At 30.6% G+C, this 25,675-nt stretch overlaps 2 protein-coding genes and 1 long non-coding RNA gene across 4 annotated transcripts; 1 reads left to right on the top strand and 2 right to left on the bottom strand.

Annotated features, from left to right (window-relative positions):
• Positions 1-8,777: 8,777 nt before the first annotated feature.
• Positions 8,778-9,888, bottom strand: LOC114399347. The gene has a single exon (XM_028361532.1). The coding sequence runs from the start codon at positions 9,785-9,787 to the stop codon at positions 9,281-9,283; it is 507 nt and encodes a 168-aa protein (XP_028217333.1). The 5' UTR covers positions 9,788-9,888; the 3' UTR covers positions 8,778-9,280.
• Positions 9,889-14,637: 4,749 nt separating this feature from the next.
• On the bottom strand, positions 14,638-16,012 carry LOC114371980. Of its 2 annotated transcripts, none has more exons than XR_003658091.1 (2): positions 15,873-16,012; positions 14,638-15,022 (listed from the first exon to the last, which is right to left on the bottom strand). It is a non-coding gene; the product is annotated as an uncharacterized LOC114371980 (long non-coding RNA). The 2 variants fall into 2 exon arrangements; XR_003658100.1 differs by having other exon boundaries at positions 14,638-15,019.
• Positions 16,013-22,959: 6,947 nt separating this feature from the next.
• Positions 22,960-24,388, top strand: LOC114399335 (glycine-rich cell wall structural protein 1.0-like). The gene has a single exon (XM_028361521.1). It carries the CDS (start codon positions 23,041-23,043, stop codon positions 24,250-24,252), a length of 1,212 nt encoding a protein of 403 aa, XP_028217322.1. The 5' UTR covers positions 22,960-23,040; the 3' UTR covers positions 24,253-24,388.
• Positions 24,389-25,675: the final 1,287 nt, after the last annotated feature.

Here is a 25,675-nt window from a genome sequence, read left to right as displayed (position 1 = left end):
GGTTACTTGTAAAAGGATGGATTATTAATTTGAAATGTAATTGTATCAGATCCTCTATCAAAATGTTTTTTTATATACTAAAAAATAAGCTATCATAAGAACAATACATGTAGCAACGAATCGTTAATGAACCTAGCTATAGCTAATTAATAGTCATCTCCAGCTTGTGAGCTGCATTAATGTCTCATTTCTACCCGTGGATTTTGACTTCACTTCTTCTTTTAAAAGAGTAGCATTTGAAGAGGGGGAAAATTGTAAATCTGTGATGGTCATGGTGTCAAATTTCACAGGAGACTGTAACACAACTAACCTGGGGCAAACTCGTTGATTTTCATCACTATTCATCACTCTTCTTTCTTTAGTCTAGTTTGAATCAGTCAAACTTTTCCAAGAAAAAGGCATCCAAGAAAACCCTAATTTTGGATTCAACAAAACAAAGATCAAGTCAATTACCTCTGAATTCAAGAAACAAGCAGCAAACACGTGCACACAGTCAGAGAGACATATAGGGACAAAATTGTTAAATCCATGTGTGAAAAGGATGGAACACAATGTCAAAATTAAACAAAACCCTGTTTGACAAGCTTTAATTAATCGCGTACAGAATTCCAGGCATTTCTGTCGTTCAATGTCTCTTGTTCCCAATCCCAAACACCTCAAAAGTTTATTAGCAAAAGCCAGTCTAGCAAATGACATGTACATGACATAACCTTTCAATTTCGTGTTCGTGTATTATATATGCAAACTGTGATGGCATGTATTCAATTCACCCTATAAAAAACATTCCAGTTTCTATTCATGAAAATGAATTATCATTTCTATACATATTTTTAATTTAATTTAATCAAAATACATGGACATTTACATCATTTTTTAATCCTATAGGAGTAGCATTATATGTTATGCATGACAAAACTATTGATATATGTATTGTAATGATTTTAAAAGATACAATTGAGATAATTTTAATTAGTTTATAATCTAAAATTCTTTGCACCAATAATATATCAAAATTATTATTTTTATTTTCATGCAAATACACATTCTTATTCACACACACACACACGTTAATTTAATATTCAATTTTTCAATTAATATTAGGAACAAAAAGATATATATTTTAAAATTACCATCAAAATAATCTTATATCAAATCAAAATTATTTAAAACTTTCCAAAACCTGAAATGTCAAATATATGTATTTTAGTATCTCAATTTATATTTTACATAATAATAAAAATTCTATAAATCAAATCAATATTAACTTACATACATATTTTTTTTAATTAATTGATTAATTTTTACATGTACTATATTCATATCTATCCAGGCAATGGACCAGGTATTTGCAAGTTGTGTTATATAAAGGAATATTCGTTCAAACAAACAAGCTAAAATGGTGATTTTTTTGGAAGTTAATCCCATTTTGACAGTGAGTTGATAAATGCTCTAAGTTGATTAAAATTGATTTTTTTAAAGAGAAATTAAAATTAAAGAAAAGAAAATAAATGTCAAATAACTAGAGACAATTAACTTAATTAAGAATATCAACAGGGAAAATGAAAGTCAACAACTTCCTCGGGCGTAATGTTTGCCGTATAATTCTGAAAAGGATTAATTAGCTCTTGCATACCTTCTACCACGAACAAGAATTTATATATGCATAAAAAATCTAAAGTATAGTGCAGCATTTATTACTGTTTTTTTTTTATATAGGAATTAAACAAAATTGATATGAAGATTTAGAGGAGTGTTATATATAACCTTGCACCATGATGATGATATAAGTAAACAGAGAAGGTTAAGACAATAATAAAGTACTTTATTCTTTTCTTCCCCACATTTTAATTAATTAGAATGTACTGATAATGGAAATAATTTTTATACTGTGATTTAATTAAAAATTATTATTTTGATTATGTAAAATTGTTTACATTGATAGCATATGAATGTTAAAATTTCCCATCATTTAAGAAAATCATTTTTATGTATTTAACTATTTGCTTGAAATTATGGTAGGGGATGAGCAAATTCTAGGGGGGTGGGGGGGAGGAGGAGAGAGAGGACTACAATATAAGATTCAATTTTTTCTTTCTAAAACATTAATTTTAAAAAAAAAAATTCCAAAATTTGATAAATCTTATATGAAAAATTAACTGATGAATAGTATAAAATTATTTTCGAAAACAGTTTTTAAAATTAAAGTGTGAAAAGTAAATAAAACAGACCCTAAAACCTCCCTTCTGCCTTCTCTCAACTTTATCTTCTAATATCAGGAAATTAATTTAATTTGAAAGAAAGTAAAACTAAGTTTAAAAAAATTGAAATATATTATCAATTTGACCATTTTCGTGTTTTACCATTTACTCATTTTTTTTTATCATTAAGAAAAGGAAAACAGACTACAAACGCAAGAAAACAGTATAATGACACTTTTTTTTTTTTTTTTATCTCATCCTCTTTAATTTTTTCTTCGTCCTCTTAACCAAATAGAATAGGAAGGATTTTTTATTTTTCCTTCCAAACCACATTGTTTGTAACACACACACACACACACACACACACACATATATATATATATATATATATATATATATATATATATATATATATATATATATATATATATAATGAAAGGTGAAGATCCAATATTTAAAAGAAAATATGTTTGGTAACGGGAACGTAGTGGTTCCGACATCAAATATTAAAGATGTAGCCCCCACCAAATTTTATAATAAGGCAGCATAAACTTTAATCCTCGTAGATTTAACTGATATGTAATAATCACTGAGTATTCATAGTTTCTTATCCCTTTTAAAAAAAAATTCTAGTTTCTTATTCTCGCGTCAATTCCTCAGGTATAATCAAAGATGTATCTCATATGATTAAGTATTTCTGTTGATATAGATATGAAATTAATCTTGTTCATAAAAAAGTTAATCTTTAATTGAGTCATACGAAATGATTAAACAAAACTCTATTCATGTGAACAATTTCAAAATTTAAATCGTGTTTTTTTCTTTCAAGTCAATTTTGAAGATTTTGTCTAAAAATAATAATTTAAGAGTACATTTCATATTGAAGATTTCACAAGGTATTTTATTTGTTCGTAAGCTTTACGATACAAATGTAATTTGTTTTGATATAATTTATTTTATGTTTATAATTTTGAAATTGATTTTATTAAGCTTTTATAATTATAATTATATTTAGTTTGGTCATTCAACTGTTTTTTAACTTAGCATAATTTTTTTTAAATAGGATTTATTATTACTTGATAGTGGCATGTCATGTCAGCCTACAACTATAAGATAATAATGCGTGACACAAATGATTAGATATATGCATGCCACATTCGCGATTATTTTAGTAATTTTAACATTTTGGAAATAAAACCAAATTAAAATATAGTATTTATTAAGATTAAAAATATATTTTATCCTTTTAAAATTTATTTCTATCATTACAAGGTAAATTATTGATTTCTTATTATTCTATGATTTGAGACAATAATCACATCAATTCCAAAACATTAACATTACTTACTAATTAAATAATTAACATTTAGCTCTTTCTATAGTTAGGCTAGCTAGCTTCTCCATCTTCGTTAATATTTTTTTTTTATCTAAAACATGAAGACAAAAAAAATAGATATATATAAACGGAACATAAACCATTTTGTAATAATTTGATCAAGGAGTTCTTAAAAAAAGTAGTAAGGAGGAGAAGATAGAAAAGTTTTAGAAATAACAAACAAAATGTTAACGGAGAGACTGCATTCAGGATTTGGGTGTCAGATATGAAAGTCTTATATAAATCCGATAATCAAACAAATAATAATGAATTTAATTACATCAAATTTAACGCAAAATGAATTAATTATTTATCCAAACCAATTTTATCTGAATATCAAATTAACACTTATATAAATTGGTGCATTTAGGAGCATGAATTCTTATAAGAATGAGCATAAAATATCTGAATAAGCAACGCACATGCACATCGATAATTACTACACCAACTAGTGGTCTATCCCATTGGTTAAATCGTCTTTTCCTTGATACACATGCAAAGTATAGTTAGGTGGGTTTTTGAATTATCAAAACAGAGAAATAAGAGTCAAATGATTTGCCGTGTTACCGACAAACTAATGCTGGAAAAATTAGGCAGCGAATCATGAAAACGAAGTTTAGGCTTTTAGCAATTTAGCAGAAACTGTTATATGTTTCACCACTTTCTAATTTATATAGATTTCACCCCAAATATAGTCTTGCAAATGAGTCAGAAAAATTATCCTTATATTAAAGCATTCAAATCTGAACAGACAAAATCTGAAACAAAAGACATATATAAATAATTTGGCTAGCTCCTTTATGCCTAATTAATCAATAGTAGAAATTTGGACACAAGAAATAAGAGAGAAAGAGAGAGCAACATGCAAATGAAGAGAGACTTGGAAAACCAGCCACAAATTTTATTTCAGTGTTTTTAATTTGATGACCATTAATTGATGTCCTAAAACCGTTTACAAATATGTCTTCTAGCTGTAACTATCTCTAAGACTCACTGAACCGACAAAATATAATTAACAAGAGTGAAATACGTGATCGTCATCAATTGCAAGTTATGCAACACAAATAAATATTACTGTTATAGAAATTAAAATTAAGGAACAATTAAGTTGATGAGAGGGTGAAGAAGAAATGCCTGGCTTTCCCATGTACGCCTAATCTTCCTCCACTGGTGAATTCTCTACCAGAAACAACGAGATCCTCGTCCTCAAAACCATATCTTATACCCATGATGACATAAAACATCATCAAACCGTTGAAAATGAATCTCCACTGACCCCACATGAATTGCAATGGCATTTTTCTCACCACTAGTGCCATCCATGAACTTCTTTTTCTTGTTCTTGTTCTTGCTCATGACTATGCTGCAGATTGATGCCTTAAAGAACTAAGACCATAATATATATATATTTGTAGCCAGGATATGGAAATGGAAAGAGTAATTAAGAATACTAAAAGGGTATCATGCACTTTGTTTGGGTTTATAATTAATAACTAAGAGTGAGAGATAGAGAGAGAGAAAAGGGAGAGGTAGAAGGTTGTTCCCAAGAAGATGACGAGCATTTCCCGTTGATGTTGTTTTCAAAGAGTGTTTTAATTTCCTTAGGGTGGGCCAGGAAAGAAGGCATTTTTGTTTCACACGTTGGGGAGGTTCTCTTTGTCTTCCCCGCAAACAACACTCAATGGTTTTAGGCTTAACCCTCAATGAATGACTTTATTTATTTATTCTCACCTTGTCTTCTTCGTTTCCTTTGTTTTTAAGGGTGAGTTTGGTTAAAGAAAAAAATATGAGAAAAAATTAAAAAGAAATATTTGAATTAACATAAAAAATAAAAGATTTATATTATTTTTAAAAAAATATATTCTCATAAATAATAATTTCTCCCCCACAATCAAACAAGCACTGAATGAGGTTTCCTTTTATATTTCTCCGCCTTCTCTCCCTATGCGTTACTAGCTGTGTAGCTTCAGCTGCCAAAGAACAATTTACATCCAAAAAGGTGTATTGGTATAGAGGAAACAATATGTATATTATATATAATTTTTTTATGGAAGTATGTTTCAACCTACTTGATCATATATTAATTTCATCATATATTAATTTTACTCGTGTAATTATTGCTGGTTCAATTTTTTTTATATATGATAATAATTAAATATTTATTTTTTAATTAAATAGATTATTTTTAACTAATAAGGTATTTGGGTGCACGGATTGTCACACATATTATTTTAAATTTAATTATTAATTTTTATAAATATTTTTTTAGTAATGTTTTGTCATTTTTTATTGAGTGAAGTTAGTTATCATGCAAATTATTATACCGGATGTAGTCGAACCGACCCTTTATAAGATAAAGATGAATGTATTCAAAGACAACTATAGGTTTAGACTTTTTACTTAAAGATAAATTACCTAAATGAAAATATGTTCATGATGGCCCAAGATCCAAAGCTCAAAGAGGTTAATATCCTTAAGGTAAGAACTTAATTATTAGGGTTTATTTCGTATTTATTGTCTTATTTGTTAATAAAATTGAGATTTTATTTAAGAGTTAAAGTATTTTTGAATGTATTCCTTTTAAACAGACATCATATCAAGTACTGGAGTAAGATAATAGGTAGGGGTGTCAAACCAGGTCAGGTCCGACGGGTTGGTCTGGTCCGTTCTCCAAAAAAAATTGGGTTGGGTTGGAATTTGAGACTCGTAAACCGTTTAGGCCCATTCCTTTTAGTCCGCAAGTCTAGCGGGCCAAGGTGAGTCAGCCCGTGGGCTAGTGCTTTTTTTTTAAAAAAAAGATTATGAACTTTGAAATGGCTCAAATGCACTCTCGCAGTCCAAATGGCCCAAACGCATGCAAGCTAGACTAGATCCTATGGCCTCTTGAACTGAATCTCATTTCTTATTCTATTGAATCTCTTCTCTCGAGTCCTCTCTCTCAAGACTCTTTCTAGTATATTATTATTTTTAGTTATAAAAAATTATAAAGAGATAAGAGTTAGATTCAAAATTGATGTTACCAACAACATAAAGGACAATACAAAATCTGGAAAAAAAAAAATTGGCGGACTGGCGGGTGACTCACGGGCCAAGCAGACCAACTTGAAATGGGCCAGACTAGAAAATGTAGCCTATTTTGCTTAACGGGGCGGGCCGGGCTGGTCGGTTTATGGCGGGCCAAAATGGACCTGATCGGCCTGTATTGACAACCCTAATAATAGGAATAAGGAGTACATCTTAAGAAATCTATTATCCTACCATTATTGGCGTAAACAATTATTAAATTGAATTTTATAATTTTTAAGACAATAATGTAGTTAGCTTTAATCCGAAAGTACAATAGAAAAAATTAATTATTTTAGTGTAAAATATTTTTTCAAACCAAACAACTTTACAAACTAAACTATAAAAATTAGTAATAATTATTCAATTTCTAAGACATGTATGAAAAGATTTACAATAATTTATAATTTACACACTGTATCTAATCAATTAAATTAGACCTTATAATACTCGAACTTTAGGCAAGATACCACCATTATCCAAAGTGTTTGTTTTTGTTTTCTGGTAGAAACCATTATGAGTCCAAACAATTATAATGTTTCAAATTGGGTCCAATCTAGTCGATGTCCACGGCTCAAATTTAATTAGGCCCATTGCTCATGTAAAAACCCTATTTTCGCGGAAAACGTTTCCAGAATTGGTACAATGTCGCATGGACCATACTTTGCCTGAACTGAACACACCCATTTTTTCTTGATTGGGGTCAAATCCCTTATTTGGGCTAAACTTTTTTTTTAAAACATGAAATTAACTGAAAATGCATCTCATTGTATACCACTAACCATCGATATATGTCTTTTCCAAATTCGATGGAATTTTATCATAGAATGGCTTCATGACAACATGTATAATTAATGGTATCCATTAAACAATAGTAATTTGGAAGATTCAAGTTAATTTCTTTCGTCTCATCCATCACCTACTAACCTTTGTGGACTCATCGATAGACCCTAAGACTATTAGTGTTTGATTAATTGAATAATAAGAGGAAACATAACAAGAGGAAAAAAAAAGAGGGATGATTTGATCCTGTTAAGCACTTCGGAAGGAAAATATTCGAACGAATTATTAATCTTCACATATTCTCACGAGATGAACTCTGATAATATACTTAAAACTTATAAGGACTCTAACTACGTACCCTTTTTAGGCTTGATTTTTGAGTTCGAACCATTGGACTAATGATGCATTGACTAGGTCCAAATCCCGCAGAGAGGAGTTTAGAATAATTTTTTAATAAGTTTTTGAGCATTCATATTTTAAAAAAATAAGTAATTTTCTAAACATGTATTATTTTACATGGAGATGTAGATATTGGTTTTCTTGCAATGGCTTCATGGAATTGCATGATTATGGATTGCTTAATGGTCTTTCCATTGCTAAGAAAATATCAGCACATATAATATAAGGTTGCAAATTAAATCAATTATGATTAAAAAGAATTAAAATATTTTACCTTAACTTTTTAGGAAAATATTTTATTAATATATTTATGTCAATTTTTTATATTAATATAGCAATGGTAGTTTTTAATATAATTTAGGCTTAAATATTTTTTGATCTTTATTTTTCGTCTTTAAAGTATTTTATATAATATTTTTTTTTATTGTTCAAAATACTTTTTTTAGTGTTATCTAAAACACTTTAAGGATGAAAAATAAAATAAATATATTTTGAAATAATTAAAATAATTTTCTTTTACAGAAAAGAAATGAAAAAATACATTAAATTATAGAGAAAAAAATGTATATAAGCCTATAATTTATTCACGCTCTCAAATTTTTTACAAAGTTTTTTTTTTAAAAAAAAAATAGAAAACTGTTAGACATGAAAGAGAAAAAATCGAGAGAAAATCATAATAAGAAAAGTCAGTCAGTTATTCCTTTTTCTCCTTTATCCTTTCCACTACAAGGATACCCACTACTTATCCATCACTTTCTAGATTTCCGTCTGAATTCCTTGGAGATCATCATATTCTTGTTCAAGAGTCATGTGATCTCTCCTTCCTGACCATTAGTCAACAAAGAAAAGATGTGTTCGTGGAAAAAGGAAGGCTAATTTGATTACCAAATTTAAGCTATAATTAATACATATATATAGCTGGAGACTGGAGTAACTAGATAAAGATCTAAACTTGGGAGTTACGTAGGAAAAATTTCTAATATTAATAAATCATGAAAAAAATAATCATAACCCATTTAATCTACACACAACTGTTACACGAGGTTGATTCATTTTTCTCCAAAGCTCAAAATTTGCTCTTATAAGTAACTCAAGATGCATATGCTGAGCCGAGGGAAAATCAATTCAGAATAAGTGCAAAGCTAACCATGACCATTCCCTATATTTATGTAAAACTAAAGTAATTAATTAACCTACTGGTTATAACCCACTAGACCCCAATCCAAATGAAAAGTACGTAACCTCATAATCATGCTTAATTATTCTTTAATTTGTGAAAAATTATTACATGGTCCGAATCATTAAGTCGATCTATCTTTGAATGACATGTATGTGTCACACAAAGATTGATTCTTACGTGTATTAATCTTGGACCATGTAATAATTTTTTCCTGACTCTTTCACAAATTAATTAGAAAGGTTCACACTCACTAGCTTGCAACTCCTTGAGAGCATCATCACCTCATCTAGTAGCCAAAGGAAACCAACGTTGGTGGAAGGAAGATTGGTATGCCATCATGAACAACACGAAGAGAAGCAAGAGTGCCACACCCCATGGAGAGCCTCCAGCTCTGTGCAGCGACTCCCTCTCCTCCGGCAATGGTATGGGGAACGACGCTCCGCTCGAGAGGCAGTGAACGAGGAGCAACAGCAGCAGCGGCACGAGGGCGAGGAAGATCTTCACCTGCACGAGCAAGTCCTCCAACAAGGACTCGTAGTTTATGTACCACGAGAATGCTAGCACAAAGAAAAGTATTAACACGAAGAAGATGAGGTGAAGTGGGAAAGAGAAGTATTCCCACAAGTAGTAGTAGTAGGGATCGTGGTACCTAGTCATGTTAAGGGAAAAGTATAGTGATATGATGTTAGTGAGAATAAAAGTTAGGGAGAAGCTAGGAATTGAAGGTGTTTCATGTGTTGTGTGGATTCTTCTGGGGGCTTTGATGATTTGAAGAGACTGTTGGGTCATCAAAAAGGTTTATATAAGGAAATCACAGTACTCAGGACATTCATGATTGTTTCTTTGGCACTAAATTTAGAAGAGATTTTTCTCTTTGATATATATCTTGCAATTTTTATTGCAAAAAGTTGTATGATATTTATTTCTTTTGAATGTATATAGCCTGTTAGAGAATAATATAAGAACAGATCGACAATGGGTGTGGTGAAGAACTAACATAAGAAAAAGACAAGCGAGATCATGTGACAAATAATACATAGGAGTATAAAAAGAAAAGTCACAGATTTAGAGTAAACTATCAATATTTGGTCTTATAATGAAAATAATAAACTTGAATTATCTTATAATGAAATTTATTTTGTTTATAAAATAAAGAAAAGTTAAAAAGTAATAGAATATACAATGATACTCAAGAAAATGGGAATGAAAATGTATAAAAATTGAATCTTAATTTTTTATGTCACATAATGCGATTAATTTTTAATTTTGGCTTAATTATTAATATAAATATAAAGTCACAATCTTACTATAGTTATGTTTCTAGTCTAGTCATTACTTTTCTACCAATTAAAACAGGAGTCTAGTAGTTGCGTTGGCATCCGACACTGAATAGAACCAAAAAAGTAAAAAAGAAAAGGGGAAGAAAAGGAAAGTTTAAATCTATTTTTAGATTGTGCAAATATAAATAAATTTATTTTTTACATTTTCTTTATTTTGATTCATATAAATTTTATAATTCTTTAAAATAATTTTTATCTTTTAACAATAATAACAACATAATATACATTCAAATATATTATATATTCGTAATTATTTTGAAGTGACGCGTTAGTAAGTGACATCAGAAATATATAATAAGCTCTATTTATAAATTGTAAAATTTATAAGAATTAAAATTAAGAAATTAAAATCAAATTTAACTGTATTTAACAAAAGTAAAACATATACAAGTATACTGTATTATAATAAGAATTATAATATTTAGATACTCTAACATTATTAACATCTGATTATTTTTCTCTATCTATTTTTTTATCGGACCACATATGAATTATATCAATCGTTTATTTTTTTTTTTCCATTTTTCTCAAGCTATTTACACTCTAAGAATAAAAAGTGTCCAAATATAATTTTTCTTGTAACAAAGTGAAATTCCTGTCCATTTTGGCATGGCTTCTACAGTTCTACTGCTTTAAGAGAAAGCAGAGATTCTACTTTTTTTTTATTCTGGTGAGTAGCGAGGCATCGAGATTATCCCAGTGACGGTGAGAGTGATAATAATTCATGATTGAGATTCAAAATGGTGTCATCCAATAGGTGAGTGCCAGATACTATGGACACTGAACCAGAACGTGTGAACATGAGAAAATCAAGGAAGTTAAATTATTTTTAGAGCCATGCATGCACTGTAGTTTGTGATAAATTGGAGGCAAAGTGGGTCATGGCATTGGGAAAACTGCATCTTGCTTATTGGAGGGTGGCCCATATTTCTGTTTTCAAGCTTTATTCGTAGGGTTTGGCGAGCCATATTGTCCGTTCAGCGTATCTTATCAGATAAAATTACGTGGATTTGCATATTCCTATGAAAAAATAAATGACATTGGTACTCCTCGTTAAGTATAGTATATACTACACTCAATGATATATAAAAGAGAAAATAAAATAAAATAAAAGATAAATATTACTATTATTGATTCATGTTATCCATCATATCCATGCAAGTACCATGATGCATTGTTCCTCTCCGTTCCTTTACTGTTTTTACTTTCTTTAGTCCTTGAAATATTCTCTTACCTGTAATAATGCAGAGCGCATAGAATCTACGATTTTGTTTAGGTACGTTGGACCACTGTAGTTTAGTAAATCCAAGCATCACAAATTCACAATAAAGGCTATATTCGCCGATCGATAAAAAAAAAAAAATACAATAAAGGCTATATACTGAATAAATCCAGTTGCATGCACGTATAGAGCAACCTGGTCGGTGCTAGGCTTTCGTTTCATTCATTTAATTGAAAATGACTCCACATGAAAAAGGAAAATAACAACTTTAAAATATTTGAATGAATTGTTTATAATAGAAATAAGACTTAATTATATTTTTAGTTATTCAAATTAGAGAGTCTATTTTTCTAGTATTTTATTTCAATTTTTAAATTTAAAAAATGCTCCTTTTAGTCCATTTTTAAAATTTCAAAGACTAAACAATATAAGTTTTTATTTAAGAAAATAAACTAAAACATACTTTTTGAATTTGAGAAAATAAAAAAAATGTAAATTTTTATTCGAGGAACTACTAAGAAAAATAAATCTCTTTAATTTGATGTATGGACTAAACAATATAATCAAGTTTAGAAATAAAGTTATGAAATAATCAATTTTAATAATTTAGTCAGTCACACACGAACAATTCACACACGATAAATTAATTTATTATATCCAAATAAATAAATTAATGATATAGGAATTAGTCGCATTACTTTAACAATTGCTTCCTCTTTTTTTAAGCCAAAAAAGGAGAGTCTATCAAGGGAAGGAACTGGTCACATCCTAACTAACTATGTTGACACCCAACCAATCATTCCCAAATATATATAAATAAGAAAAAGAAAGGAGAATCAATAGATCCAAATACAACTGCAAGGGGGAGCCAAGCCAAACCCAAGCAACCAAACAAGCAAGAACTATCTTTAGAAACAAGACATTTGATCTGGATGGTTTAGTGATGAAGATTAAGGCATCAGCTTGGAAATGGATGACTTATAGAAATGGAAATAGAACCAGTGTATCTTTTCCAAGAGTGGTGTATGGTGTATCTCACAAATGGTAATCTTCTTTGGACCATGACCAGACTCTAGATATGGGCTAACTTGGAAGTTGCAAATCAATATTGATGTTTTTTGTTCGACTGGGCTATATATACATGATGTTTTTTTGTTTCTATTGGGGTATATATACAAGGGATACTTTTTTGGCTGGATACAACACATGTTTTGGTTTTATGGAGGACTTATCCTTTTTTTGTTGCTGATCCTCCCTTTGTAACTCTGGTACACTGATGTATACGTAACTATATATATCATTCTATTAATAAAATCTTTTTTTTTACATTTAAAAAAACCTACTACGGAAACTTGGCATGGAATCGCACCAAGAAAAACCAAGAGTATCCCTCCCACCCCTTCTTATTTATAAGAAAAAAGCCTTAACCAAACTATCTCACACGACTAACTCACTCACTAATATAACTAACAGATAGGTAACTATACTAACCTATTAATTGTAGCTACCTACTAATGGGGAGTACCTAACACTTCTGTTCTCTGTGGATTGTATTTATTATTATATCCAAATAAATCAATGATATAAGAATTAAATTATCATTGTTATCCCATTATAATTAATTTTATGTAGGAATAGTCTGGAAGTCTCTTCGAAGAAGCGGTGGTTTATACTCACGCACTAAATGGTCTTTTTAAAAAATGATCCTGTTAGCATCTCTCAAATCTTCTCATTCTTGCTAATTGAGATCTTTATTTGATACCCTTTTTGTGTTCTTTTCTTCTGTTGTTTTGTGTGACTCAACTCTTATTTAAGCAAATATGGTTGCAGTCTTGCAGATCGATCATCATTTTGCTGACAGAAAATTAATTTGGTGATTGATTAAACTTTCTTGATATATGAACTAATTAACATTGTATGCATATACTTTGTGCTATATGTTTTGGAAAAATGACATTTTATTTAGTTCGCAATTCTTATTGGAGAGTAAGATGAGACTCTAGGCCAATAGAGCATTGGATAATACTATAAAAGTCAGTCTTTACCAATTGGTAGTGTTGATTTCTTTTACTCAAATATACTAGTATATCAGAGTTACTTTTGTTGTCATTATTTATAATTAATTGTCTTTACTTTTGATCTGTCATGTAGCTAGAGTGCCCCATGACATTAGGGGGGGGGGGGGGGGGGGGGTGGTATATATTGACTTAAACATTGCCCAGCTCTACTTTGTGAGTATAATAACATAAATTTTATGTCAAACTTAGAATCACTAACTGAAGAATAAAAAACTTTTTTAATTACAATAATTGTTGGTCAATATATTCACGGACAGATTTGATCTATTTAAATTGAGGACCCTCACATAGAATGACATATAAAAAGAGATAGAATGAATCTGACAAAGTTATATAACACAACTAAATTGGATAAATTGATATTTTGTAGTTGTAATTTTGATGTCAATCTGTCTTAAAAGTTTGAATTTTATTTCCCAGTGTCGTTGTTAATTAGAGAAGACAAAGAAGCTTCTTATCGTTCCAGATGGACGTGATGGGCGAGCATTCACCCTTAGCGTGATTCATTTATTATATTTTAAAAGCGAATGAGAATTAAAATCAATTATACTACTTTTAAAATATTTTATTTTTTTAAAGATTAGTATTAATTATTAATTTATTAGACCATATAAATTCTGATTGTTTTCTCAAATATCACGTAGGCCGAGACATCAAAAGACCTGTGTTTGAATGAAAGACAACTCTTAAACAAGCCCTCGCACAGGCACCAATTAGTGCTACCCTTTTTATGGGACACAATGGGAATTTTCCTGAGTGACGCAAGTAATTCTATTCAGTTCACTTCTAGAATGGAAGATATGCAGCTCTTAATTGTCCGTTTCATATTATAGGAGTTACATATCAAGACGCCAAATTCGATATCACTAATTAATTGTTGTAACAATTTTGAATCAGTTAATTCATTTACTTAGTGATAAATTATTGATAAGTTTGATATTAATAATTAAATTAATTAAATTTCTTAATTATTAATTAAAAATAGTATATAGAGGAGCAGAGTGTAGAATTATATATCTTGTATAGTAAAATGATGTGTCAAACTACATGCATGGTTGATGGAAAACCGGTCAACCTATGACAGCCCTAGCACGGATATAGATTCCATGCTTTTATTTCTTAATTCTACATACTATACTTATTACATGGAGTACACACGTATGTGTGTCTTCAGTTCATGTTTGTGTTTTTTTACTTCAGCAACATTTGCAGCCCTTTCGACCGCAGCATTTGCATCCTCCGCCATGTCCACCGCCATGTCCCCAGCCTCCACCATGTCCCCAGCCTCCACCGTGTCCCCCGCTTCCACCATGTCCCCCACTTCCACCATGTCCTCCACTTCCACCACTTCTCCAGGCATCTGGCCGTGTCTTTGGTTCTTCTGCTGCACAGGCATAGACAAACATTTTTAAATATATATCGATTTGTTAATTTGTTTCGTATTCTTTTTTTAAAAAAGTTACATTTACGTGCATACCTACTAAGCATAATAAAATTAATTAACAGTAACACCCGCAAAAAATACATTATGGAAATGGGGTATTGTGGTATATATGCATTATATATAAATTTTTAAAAGTGCCAATGTATGCCAAAACGCAAGCAATAATGCAAATCAATTTTTTTTTAGCATGTCGAATATAAATATATAATGTCTTATACCATATAATTTCAATTTGGCAATAAAATTAAAGGAGGAGATATGTCTTAAGGTTATGACATTTGAAACTAAAACTGAATAGCATAAATTTGATATATATTAGGATTTTGTTTCTCGGTTCCAATACTGCAACCTTGGACAATATAATTGCATGCATGGGATATCATTCTTAGGATTTTTAGGAGAATTTTTAGATCTAGAGTTTGGATAATTTGTAATATATTAAAGGGGCAATCGTATTGCTACAAATGTAGTCGCACTCAATTAGCAGACTTCTATAACTTGAATGTATTGATAAATCTCAAAATAAATTCAAGCAAATAAATCAATACATGAGCAAAATATATTAAAGAAGAAAGCAATTGTGCGGGCATGGTAACTACATAGCCACCACACTACCTTAGCGACTAGATTAGAAAATAATTTAAATTTCAAAACTAATGTTTGATTGTTTTACTTATTGAGTGGGGAATAGGAGTAGCAAGAAAGAAAGCATGTAGAATAAGTGGAAGAACAATGGTTCTTGGCGTGATTTGAGAAAGGAAGATGCAGCTAGTTATGCAATAGACACTACCTTGTGTCGCATCTTTGGATGGCTCAGTTGCCACAACACAGATGAGAAGCAGTGCGCAGAGTAAGCACAAGGAGAAAAAGGGCTTGGTATTCATCTTTGCAATTAGTTTAATTATATAAGATGAGTTTGTTGTGAAGTATATAGATTTTGTGTTTTTCGACAGCTATTTATAGTGATCATGGGTGAAGATAAACGAAAGAAATGAAGTAGATGACAGTGGCCATTAAATTCGTTTTCTTAAACTATGGTCTATCTCTAGGGTTAGATAACTGGAATTGTTTGGCTGATTGCGAGGATAATAGGGGGTCAATGAGCCCTATCAACACCGATTGAGCCATTAAAGTGTTAAACTGGGACAGCTGTGTATACTGAGGTAAGCAAGTTTATCAGAAGATGGCAACTGGCAAGTGACTAAGAGAATGTGCAAACTGGTTGCATCAGATTTAATTATATAATATAAGAAAGAAGAAGGATTGCATGCATCATGTAATTAATTAACTTTGAAATATTAATTGAACAAATTGCTACATATAATCACTTATCGGCATGGATATATTAGTGTTTCAGTCGAATATTTCAAAAGTTTAAGTTGGGATTCCTAAAAGTTTAAGTCATAAACAAACTTTGGGATGACAATGATAGAGATGATGCATATGTTGATGTGGTGCTTATTATGTGATAAGTGAATAACAAGTTTGTAAAATGGCAAATTAAAGTGTTCATGAGCTCCTTGGACAGACACAAGGCGTAGGCCACTAAGTCATGCGTTAATTACTAAGTTTATAGAATATAAGTATATTATATCTATTATTATTGCATGAATTATTTTTTTTAATTTTCATTTTACAAATTTATTTATTATAAACATGTAAAAATTCATTTATATAAAATAAAATAAATAATAAATAAATTATACTTAAAAATAAGAATTATTGTTTTACATATATTAATAAAATTTTAATATGTGAAATTTATTTTATATAATTAATATTTTTTAATATAATTTATATTTTTATTTTTTTGTTATGTATTTGTAGATACCTAGTAAAAATTAAACCTTTATCATCTGTTTTGTGTCTTTTTATTTATATATTTTCTTTAAAAAAAGTTTATATATTTTTTTTAATTTATAAGTTCAAAACTATATGATTACTACATTTTCAATAATTTATCTGTATTATTTTAAAGGCTTATTTATTATATGATTATTTATCTCTATTTAATTTTTTATTTGTTTATATATCTACCATAAAGGAGTAAAAAAATAGTTTAATAGTAATATTTTATATACTATATATATATATATATATATATATATATATATATATATATATATATATATATATATATATATATATATATATATTTGTTTTTTGACAGAAGAAAAACCAGATAGTTTGATAATATATTTCAAAATAACATTATTTTAGTAATTTTTTAAATAATATTATTTTGGTAAATCTTCCGTCTTATATATTCCATATCCCTATCCATATGTACAAGTTTATTTTTAATTACTAACTCTTAATCAAGCCCCTGGCTTGTTTTTTTTTTTTTTTTTTTTTTTTGCAAAATATAATAAAAAAAATACGCACGTACTTACACATACTCCTGTGTTTTTCGGTGTTCATATCAGCAAAAATAGAGATGGTTCAAAAGTTGATCGTTGGATAATATCAATATCACCATTGTCTTCTGATAAAGCACAACATTTTTCTGCAGAAGTTTTGGTCATCACCTTAGAACAAACTTGTTGCTTACAGAAACTTTTCCTTTCAATTTTCGGACAGCCCCTTCCTGCAAAGAATAAACCATTGATTGCTTTATATGATAGGAAAGTGGTATACACAAATACTAGTTTAATTACTAAATAGTTATAAATCGACAGAATGATGGAGATATTGCCGTCAAACAAAATAATGTAGGAAACAAGGGAATTTCAAACCATTGGTACTTGTTAATTGTTATTACCTTTGGTTCTTTAATTTTATGAAACATTTTTTAATGTTTGTCATATTTTTATAAGACATCTTCTGAATTTTTCACTATATTAATTTTTTATATGAAAACACGCTTTCATTAACTAATTAAGTAAATTATATTAAAAAACTAATTAAGTAAAAAATCAGAAGAATGGAATATTAATATAATCTTAAGGAGTACTATATAATTTTCTAAAATTATATATAATAAAATATATTTTTTTGACATATATATTTTTCATTGGAAATAATTTTACTTAAGTTGAGTAAGACTATTATAAGTGATAAAGATCTCCATTTAATTATTTAACATAATTATATATCTAATTAAGATTTAATCTTTATATCATTGGTTAAATTGAAATAACTACATGTGAATTGATTTACATTTACATGCTCCGCTGTTAAATTACTAATAAGTTTAATATTTAACTAAATTTCTTAATCATTAATTAAAAGAGTATGAACAGATTAAGAGAATTATAATAACTCTGATGATAAGTGGTGGTATAGGCAAAAAATGTGTCAAGTACATGCTTTTATTTCTTATTTCTTACATACTAGATACTTATTAGATGGACTCAACAAGTATAGATGTGTTCAGTTAATATGTGTAATTTTTACTTCAACAACATGTGACTTTTTGACAAGAATAGTATTTTTTTTTAAAAAAAACAAACTATTCAACAGAAAAGAGTGGTATGAAAACTGTCTATATTATAGGGGTTATATTTGTTAAGTAGGCACTGCAGGAGGTATTATCCTGTGTGACAAGTCCTCCTCCATTTGTCGTTTAGCAGGAGGCACGCCACTTTGGCGGGCTTTCTGGTTTCAGGATTTAGTATTGACTTAGTTGAGGCTAATGAAGAAAATCCGACTCTAAGTGCAGATTTTTTATTCAATTATACATTCCTAATAAAAAAATATAATATTCCTTGATAAAAAATAACATTTTTTTACATTTTCTTTTGAGAGATTATTTAGTTATTTATACCACATTGTGTTTTTGGTTTAAATAATTTCAAGGTGTAATCCTTCATTTGTACATATTTTATATAATGTTCTAGTAGGATCCTCAAATTAAAAAAGTAAAGAAATAAATTCATCAGTGTTGGCTAAGCTGCCTCAAAAAGAAAAAATATAGTACCTCAGGAAGGTGACACTTTGACACCAAAAGTGAAGTCTTTGGATGAACGACAAGCGGAGGAAAAGAATTTTCAATTACGATGACACATCTTGCATTGTATTGACAAAAATAACCTCAAATGTAAATAATTTTTATACTATTCTTTTTTGATAAATATTTTTTTTAATACTACTCTTGTAAAAAAAGTCAACATCTGCAGCCACTTCGACCACAACATGTCAACATCCGAATCCTCTGTCATGTCTCCAGCCTCCACAGTATCCTTCTCGTCTTCCCCAGGCATCTAATACTGACTGTCTTAATTTGATTCTTCTGCTGCACAGACAAATACAAATATTTTTAAATATATAGATTCTTCTCTTTTCTTTCTTTTTCGAAAGTTACATATGCATGCTTAATTACATACGTACATAAGTATACTAACCAGAAGCAGTAAAAAAAAAAAAACTTCCAAGCAGACAAATATTCATGTGGTAGCACCTGAAAATAATATATTATGGAAATGGGATCTTGTAGTATATACAATATACATGTTTTGGAGTATAATTAAGAAAAGTGCCAATGTATGCCAAAACGCAAAGCAATAGAGCAATATATATAGAATATCTTTGAACATGTAGAATATAATGTTTTTATATGCCATATAGTTTCAACTTGGCAATAAAAGGAGGAGAAACGTCTTAAGGTGATGAGATTTGAAACTTAAACTGAATAACAGAAACTTGATATTAGGATTTTGTTTTTCGGTTCCACTGCAACCTTGGACATTATTATATTTGCACGAATGATATTATTCTTAGGATCTCAGGAGACTTTTTAATGTTTGGATACTTTGTAATTGGCATTACTATTACTGCAAATGTAGACACTTTAGGGGTTCAATACTAGATTTGTATAACTTCAATGTATTGATAAATCTTAAATAACTTCATATCTATACAAATAAATCAAAACATGAATATTAAAGAAGATAATGATATTGTACTGCAAATGCATAATATTTAGAGTAGGAAATAACTTAAATTTCAAGAAGTGTAGGCTAATTGGAAGGACAATGGTTCTAGGTGATTTGAGAGAGGAACAAATGTCACTAGTTATATAATATTCATTGGCTGGTACATAATTAAGAAGAATTGAGCAGGATGCATGGTTTTTTTATTCTTTTATTTTTTATTTGTTGATATTTAATTTATGCTGAGAAATTTGACTTATCATTTTAATATGTGAGTTTTCTTTCTTAATTATATATTTTTTTACACAAAATTTAAATATAAGAATTTTTTTAAAGGATCCCAACTCAATTCAACTTAACCAATAATGTGTTAATAGTCACATTGTTTGCTTTTACCTAAAAATCAACAGGCATTTTTATAAAGAGCTATAAGCATTTTTGAAATGATTTTTTTAATTAACATATCTTAATTATCAATATTGTTAACTTTTGTTAGTAAAGGAATTCGAATTTATAACATTTCCTCTCTTCCCCACTGAAACCATTTTATATATCCACATTTCTTAAATGAATTAAAAGTCCACTTGGCTATATTTTACCCAAGAAATTTTCTAAAAATTATTTTAAAAACCTGAAACTAAAAACTCATAACTACCTCAAATAGTCTTTCATTTTTTTATCATAGAGTTATTGATAACTAATTTGATAGTCAATTTTGACTAAAAATTATTATAATTTTTTATTATACTGTTATTTTTAATGAAATAATAAAGAAATTAATATTTTTGTAGTTTTTCATCAGTAGAATTTAAAAGAAGAAGATTTTAAGTGTTTTGAAGGAAAATTGATACAAAAACTTGAAGAAAAAATTAAAGATTGGAACAGTCCGCTTAGCGTGCAAGACAGGCTCAACACGTCTCCTCGTTTAGCGACCAACTCATGCTTAGCGTGAAGAAGACCCATGAATAAGCTCAAAGGCACGCTTAGCGTGAAAGTCTGCGCTGAGCGTGAGATCACGTGAAAATTAAACTACCTTAGACTTATAAAAGGAGTATGAAGCATAAGGAAAAAAATACAACTTACACACCGGAACAATACCATCCCAGAGACTCAGAGCTCTCTAATAGGGAAAACCCTCTTTCTATGTCTATTAGCCCATTTTTCTCCTATATCCATCTCTCTTCTTTTATATCCACATCAGTCCCTAAAGTATAAAGCTTCTCATGACAATGAGAGGTTAAACCCCATCGTTGGGAGCCTAGCTAGCAGCCAAATGACATTGTAATGTAATCTTTCCTTGCTATCTATTTAATGCAATGCCAATTTTTATTGTTTCTTTCATGTGCTTTATTGTTATTGTTATTGTATGGCCTGATCATCCATGCATTAGTTTTAGGGGTTATATGCTCGGAAATGATAATTTCTAAAGAATTGGGAAATGACATCTCAATAATTCATTACTAGAAATAGAGTGACTTTGTTATGTCGCTGCATACATCTTCATACTTAATGCAATTTATCATTCAATCTTTGCAAAGGGATTTGAGAGAAAAATAGATAAATAAATTAAGCTCTTCATCATGAGGGATCGGGGTTGAGTGTCTTAGTAGATGTGGGTGAAAATTGGGATAATATTAAATAGAGAAAATCATTAACATTGCATCACACCACAAGTAGTTTTGGTATGCTAGGTCCTAACATATTTGCATTCTGAATTTATTTATTTTATCATCATCTTTATCTCTTATTTCTCTTATCTTTTACATTAAAATTCCTTACTATTTTATCTTCTACTTTTTTAATTTAAATCTTTTATCTTCTATTTTTATCATTTAAATCTTTATCTTATCTCTTGTCTTTCTTTATCTTTTAGTTTAAATTGGGTTGCATCAATCTAAGTATAAACAAAGTTCATGCGAATTTGATACTCAGACTTTTGAGTACTTTATTACTTGAGACAAATTAGTACACCTGCCAATGAGTTAACAGTTATCAAATCAAACAAACATTATTTTTACATAATTTCAATCTTTTTTTTTTTTAAATTGGGCTGGTATCCAATTGAGGCACTAAATTGATAAGTCATTAGTCAAACTAATATGTTACTAATTGAATTGTACAACTTAATTAACTTAAGTAATATAAAATATAAGCAACTGTATTATTTGATACATCAAACAATTTTAAAGTTCTTGGTTTATTTCTTAAGTGTAACATTTTTTACATTTTAATAAAATTTTAGAGTTAAAAAAATAATTAATATTGGGTCAATCATTTAAATCAAACAGATTCACTAATTCAAGTGGATTGGGTTATACGTTCAACTATAACCCGTCCAATCAAATTGGGTTGGATTGAATCAATATGGATCAATGATATGACTGATTTAACATGAGATGTAATCGGATCGATCTAATCGTCAACTTTTCATTTTGGTCGGTGAACTAACCAGCTCGGTCACTTTTTAAACTATGGTTCAAGTTCATATTCTCAATTAAAGTTATTTAATGTTGAAAACCACGTCTTCTTGGATATTTTTTTACTGGGGCCATAATTTATTTATAAAAACTTGATGATAAATATTAAATGAGTTATTAAAAGTTTTGTTCTTATTCTTAAATTTTATTTTAAATTAATTAATGAGAGAAAATTAAATTTGGTTTATCTTATTCGTCAGTTTAAGAAACTTCAAGAACCATATTGAAAGCAAAGATGCAAGTTGCATTTTCAAGTTGACTTTGGTGCTTTTCATTTATTTTACAACCGTTGCATGATAATAGTTATGCATAATATAGTGCCACCTGTTCACGATTTTACCAATCTTCACTTGTAAGTCCTTAATACAAGCATCAAATATTGATTGTTACTTCAGTTTCGTTGCTCATACAATTACTTTTATGACAAATTTAATTAAGTAAGAGAATGAGTGGCAAAAGGGTGTTCCACTTCATACTCTACTCCATCCCTTTCTTAATCTTTCTGCCTTATAAATAGAATATAGTTTCTTACTACTTTTCTTAAATTAGTCTTTCATAAGAAAAGTACATTTCTTTGATTCTGCTAATTCTTTTGGTTTACTATTGGAAAATGGTTTCTAGGAAAACCTTATTCTTCCTTGGTCTCTTGGCCATGATTGCTCTAATCCCCTTAGTTGTAGTAGCTAGGAATTCACCTAAGACTTCCTCCTTAATATCTAAAACCAGCAATGGCGGTAGTTGTGTAAGTGCAAATTGTTTTGGTCTCCCTGGTTTCGATATCCCTGGGTTTGGTGGTGGTATGCCTGGCATCCCTGGTGGTGATGGTGGTATGCCTGACATTGATTTCCCTATTATCCCTTGGTTTGGTGGTGGTATCCCTTGGTTTGGTGGTGGAGGCGGGCCTACCAGTGGTGGTGGTCCTGGTGGTGGTGGTGGGGGACCTAGTGGCGGAGGTGGGCCTAGCGGTGGTGGTGGGGGGCTTGGAATTGATTTCCCTATCATCCCTTGGTTAGGTGGTGGTATTCCTTGGTTTGGTGGTGGAGGCGGGCCTACTAGTGGTGGTGGTCCTGGTGGTGGTGGGGGACCTAGTGGCGGAGGTGGGCCTAGCGGTGGTGGTGGTCCTGGCGGTGGTGGTATGCCTGGCATTGATTTCCCTATTATCCCTTGGTTTGGTGGTGGTATCCCTTGGTTTGGTGGTGGAGGCGGGCCTACCAGTGGAGGTGGGCCTAGTGGTGGTGGGGGGCCTAGTGGTGGAGGTGGGCCTAGTGGTGGTGGTGGTGCTGGCAGTGGTGGGGAGCCTAGTGGCGGAGGTGGGCCTAGTGGTGGTGGTGGGTCTGGCGGAGGAGGTGGGCCTGGTGTCGGTGGATATGGTGGTGGGCCTAGCGCTGGTGGTGGTGCTGGCGGTGGTGGGGGGAGTGGCGGTGGTGGGGGGCCTAGTGGTGGAGGTGGGAGTAGCGGTGGTGATATGTCTGGTGGCGGAGGTGGGCCTAGTGCTGGTGGATATGGTGGTGGGCCTAGCGGTGGTGGTGGGTCTGGCGGAGGAGGTGGGCCTGGTGTCGGTGGATATGGTGGTGGGCCTAACAGTGGTGGTGGTGGTGGGCTCGGTGCTGGAGGTGGGCCTGGTACTGGTGGATATGGGGGTGGGCCTGGCGGCGATGGGGGTGGGCCTGGTGTCGGTGGCTATGGTGGTGGGCCTGGTGGTGGGGGTGGGCCTAGTGTCGGAGTTGGGCCTGGTGTTGGTGGTATGCCTATTGGGGGAGGTGGACCTGGTGTTGGTGCCCCTGGTGGCGGAAGAGGATATGGTGGTGGGCCTCGTGTTTAAGAACTATTTTGGAAGACATAAAGTAGAGTTATTTTGGAGTACATAAAGTAGATGCTTATTTGAATACAAAATAGTGGAAGAGTGTGCACCTTGGATTTTACTTAAATAATAATGATTTTTTTTACTCTGGCTTCAAGATTTTTGTTCTTATTAAACATTTCTTGGGAGATTTTTTTAACATATTTAATAACCTCCATGCATTATTGCATCTATTATTTAGAATACAAAAATATAACGTATAAATATGTACAAGCCGAAGCCTAATTTAATTAACAGCGTTGATGGCAAAGTCTTAATTACTTTAAATAATCGATATGACGAATTTAAATATTGGATCAGGGCTATTATTCTTCACTAAAAACAAACCCCACGAAATAGGATATGTACATATTTTTAAGATGAGTTTTTTAAACAACTGTATTAGAAATGTCAATTTTTAATATTTTTATTTTAAAAACAAATACTAAGATGATTTCAAGAAGAATCGATGTAGAAAGGAAAAATCCAAGATGATTTGAAAATTATCGTAAAAATTATTAACTTTTTATCAAGAGCGGTTATAAACTGACATGAAAAGTAGAAAACCTATTTTTGAAAGCAATTTTTTAAGTAATATGTGGATGAATATGCAAAAAAGGTGGATGAATACCATTTTTTTTAATATTAATTAATTAAGAAATTTTTAAAAAAAGTTAAAATACGATTTTGTTAGAAAAGTCTTACAAAATTTTAAGCAATTATCAAAATTAATTTAAATACACTAATAAACATAAAGGATTTGATTTCATGCACGGCCAACCAAGGCTTGAAAAAAGATATGCATAGTATTGTGGCACTGTCCACTAGTTCATAATTAAGCCATTAATACAAGCGCCGAACATTAAATGTTGTTTGATAACTTTCATAGCTCACATGCAATTATTTTTCTATGAACAAAAATTAATTGAGGAGAAGGAGTGGTGGTATAAGGGGGTTCTACTTTTGTACTAATACTAATTTTCACATTAATCTTTTACCTGCGAACATTTCCTTGATTATGATGAAAGGGGAACATAAAGCTAAAATAACTTAGTTATTATAAAGTAAAAAGTTAGGCTCCATATATTGACAAAAATTCTGTATATATTAGTCCAATGGTCAATTATATAATTATGTCATTTAAAGTATAATATTTCTATTGAATTTACGTTAAGTTTCATTCATCATTTGATCGAATATGTCTACCGACTCTTTTGGTTTACTAATGAAAAATGGTTTCTAAGGAAGCCTCAATCTCAGTCTTCCCTTGGTCTCTTGGCCCCATCATTGTTGCTCTGATCCCCATAATTAGTTGTAGCAAGTAGAGATTTACCTGAGACTTCCTGAATATACATCTAGAACGAGCAGTGGTGGTTGTACAACAAAACTTCTTTCGCGGGGTGGT

This window comes from Glycine soja, chromosome 2, assembly GCF_004193775.1.
Source record: "Glycine soja cultivar W05 chromosome 2, ASM419377v2, whole genome shotgun sequence".
Lineage (NCBI taxonomy): Eukaryota > Viridiplantae > Streptophyta > Magnoliopsida > Fabales > Fabaceae > Glycine > Glycine soja.
The sequence above is the reverse complement of the archived record's forward strand: the minus strand, read 5'-3'. Positions and strand labels throughout refer to the sequence as shown.

Bases quoted from the DNA above. Each gene is read 5' to 3' on its own strand.
- LOC114399335 (XM_028361521.1), top strand. From the start codon at position 23,041: ATGGTTTCTAGGAAAACCTTATTCTTCCTTGGTCTCTTGGCCATGATT.
- LOC114399347 (XM_028361532.1), bottom strand. From the start codon at position 9,787: ATGACCCAACAGTCTCTTCAAATCATCAAAGCCCCCAGAAGAATCCAC.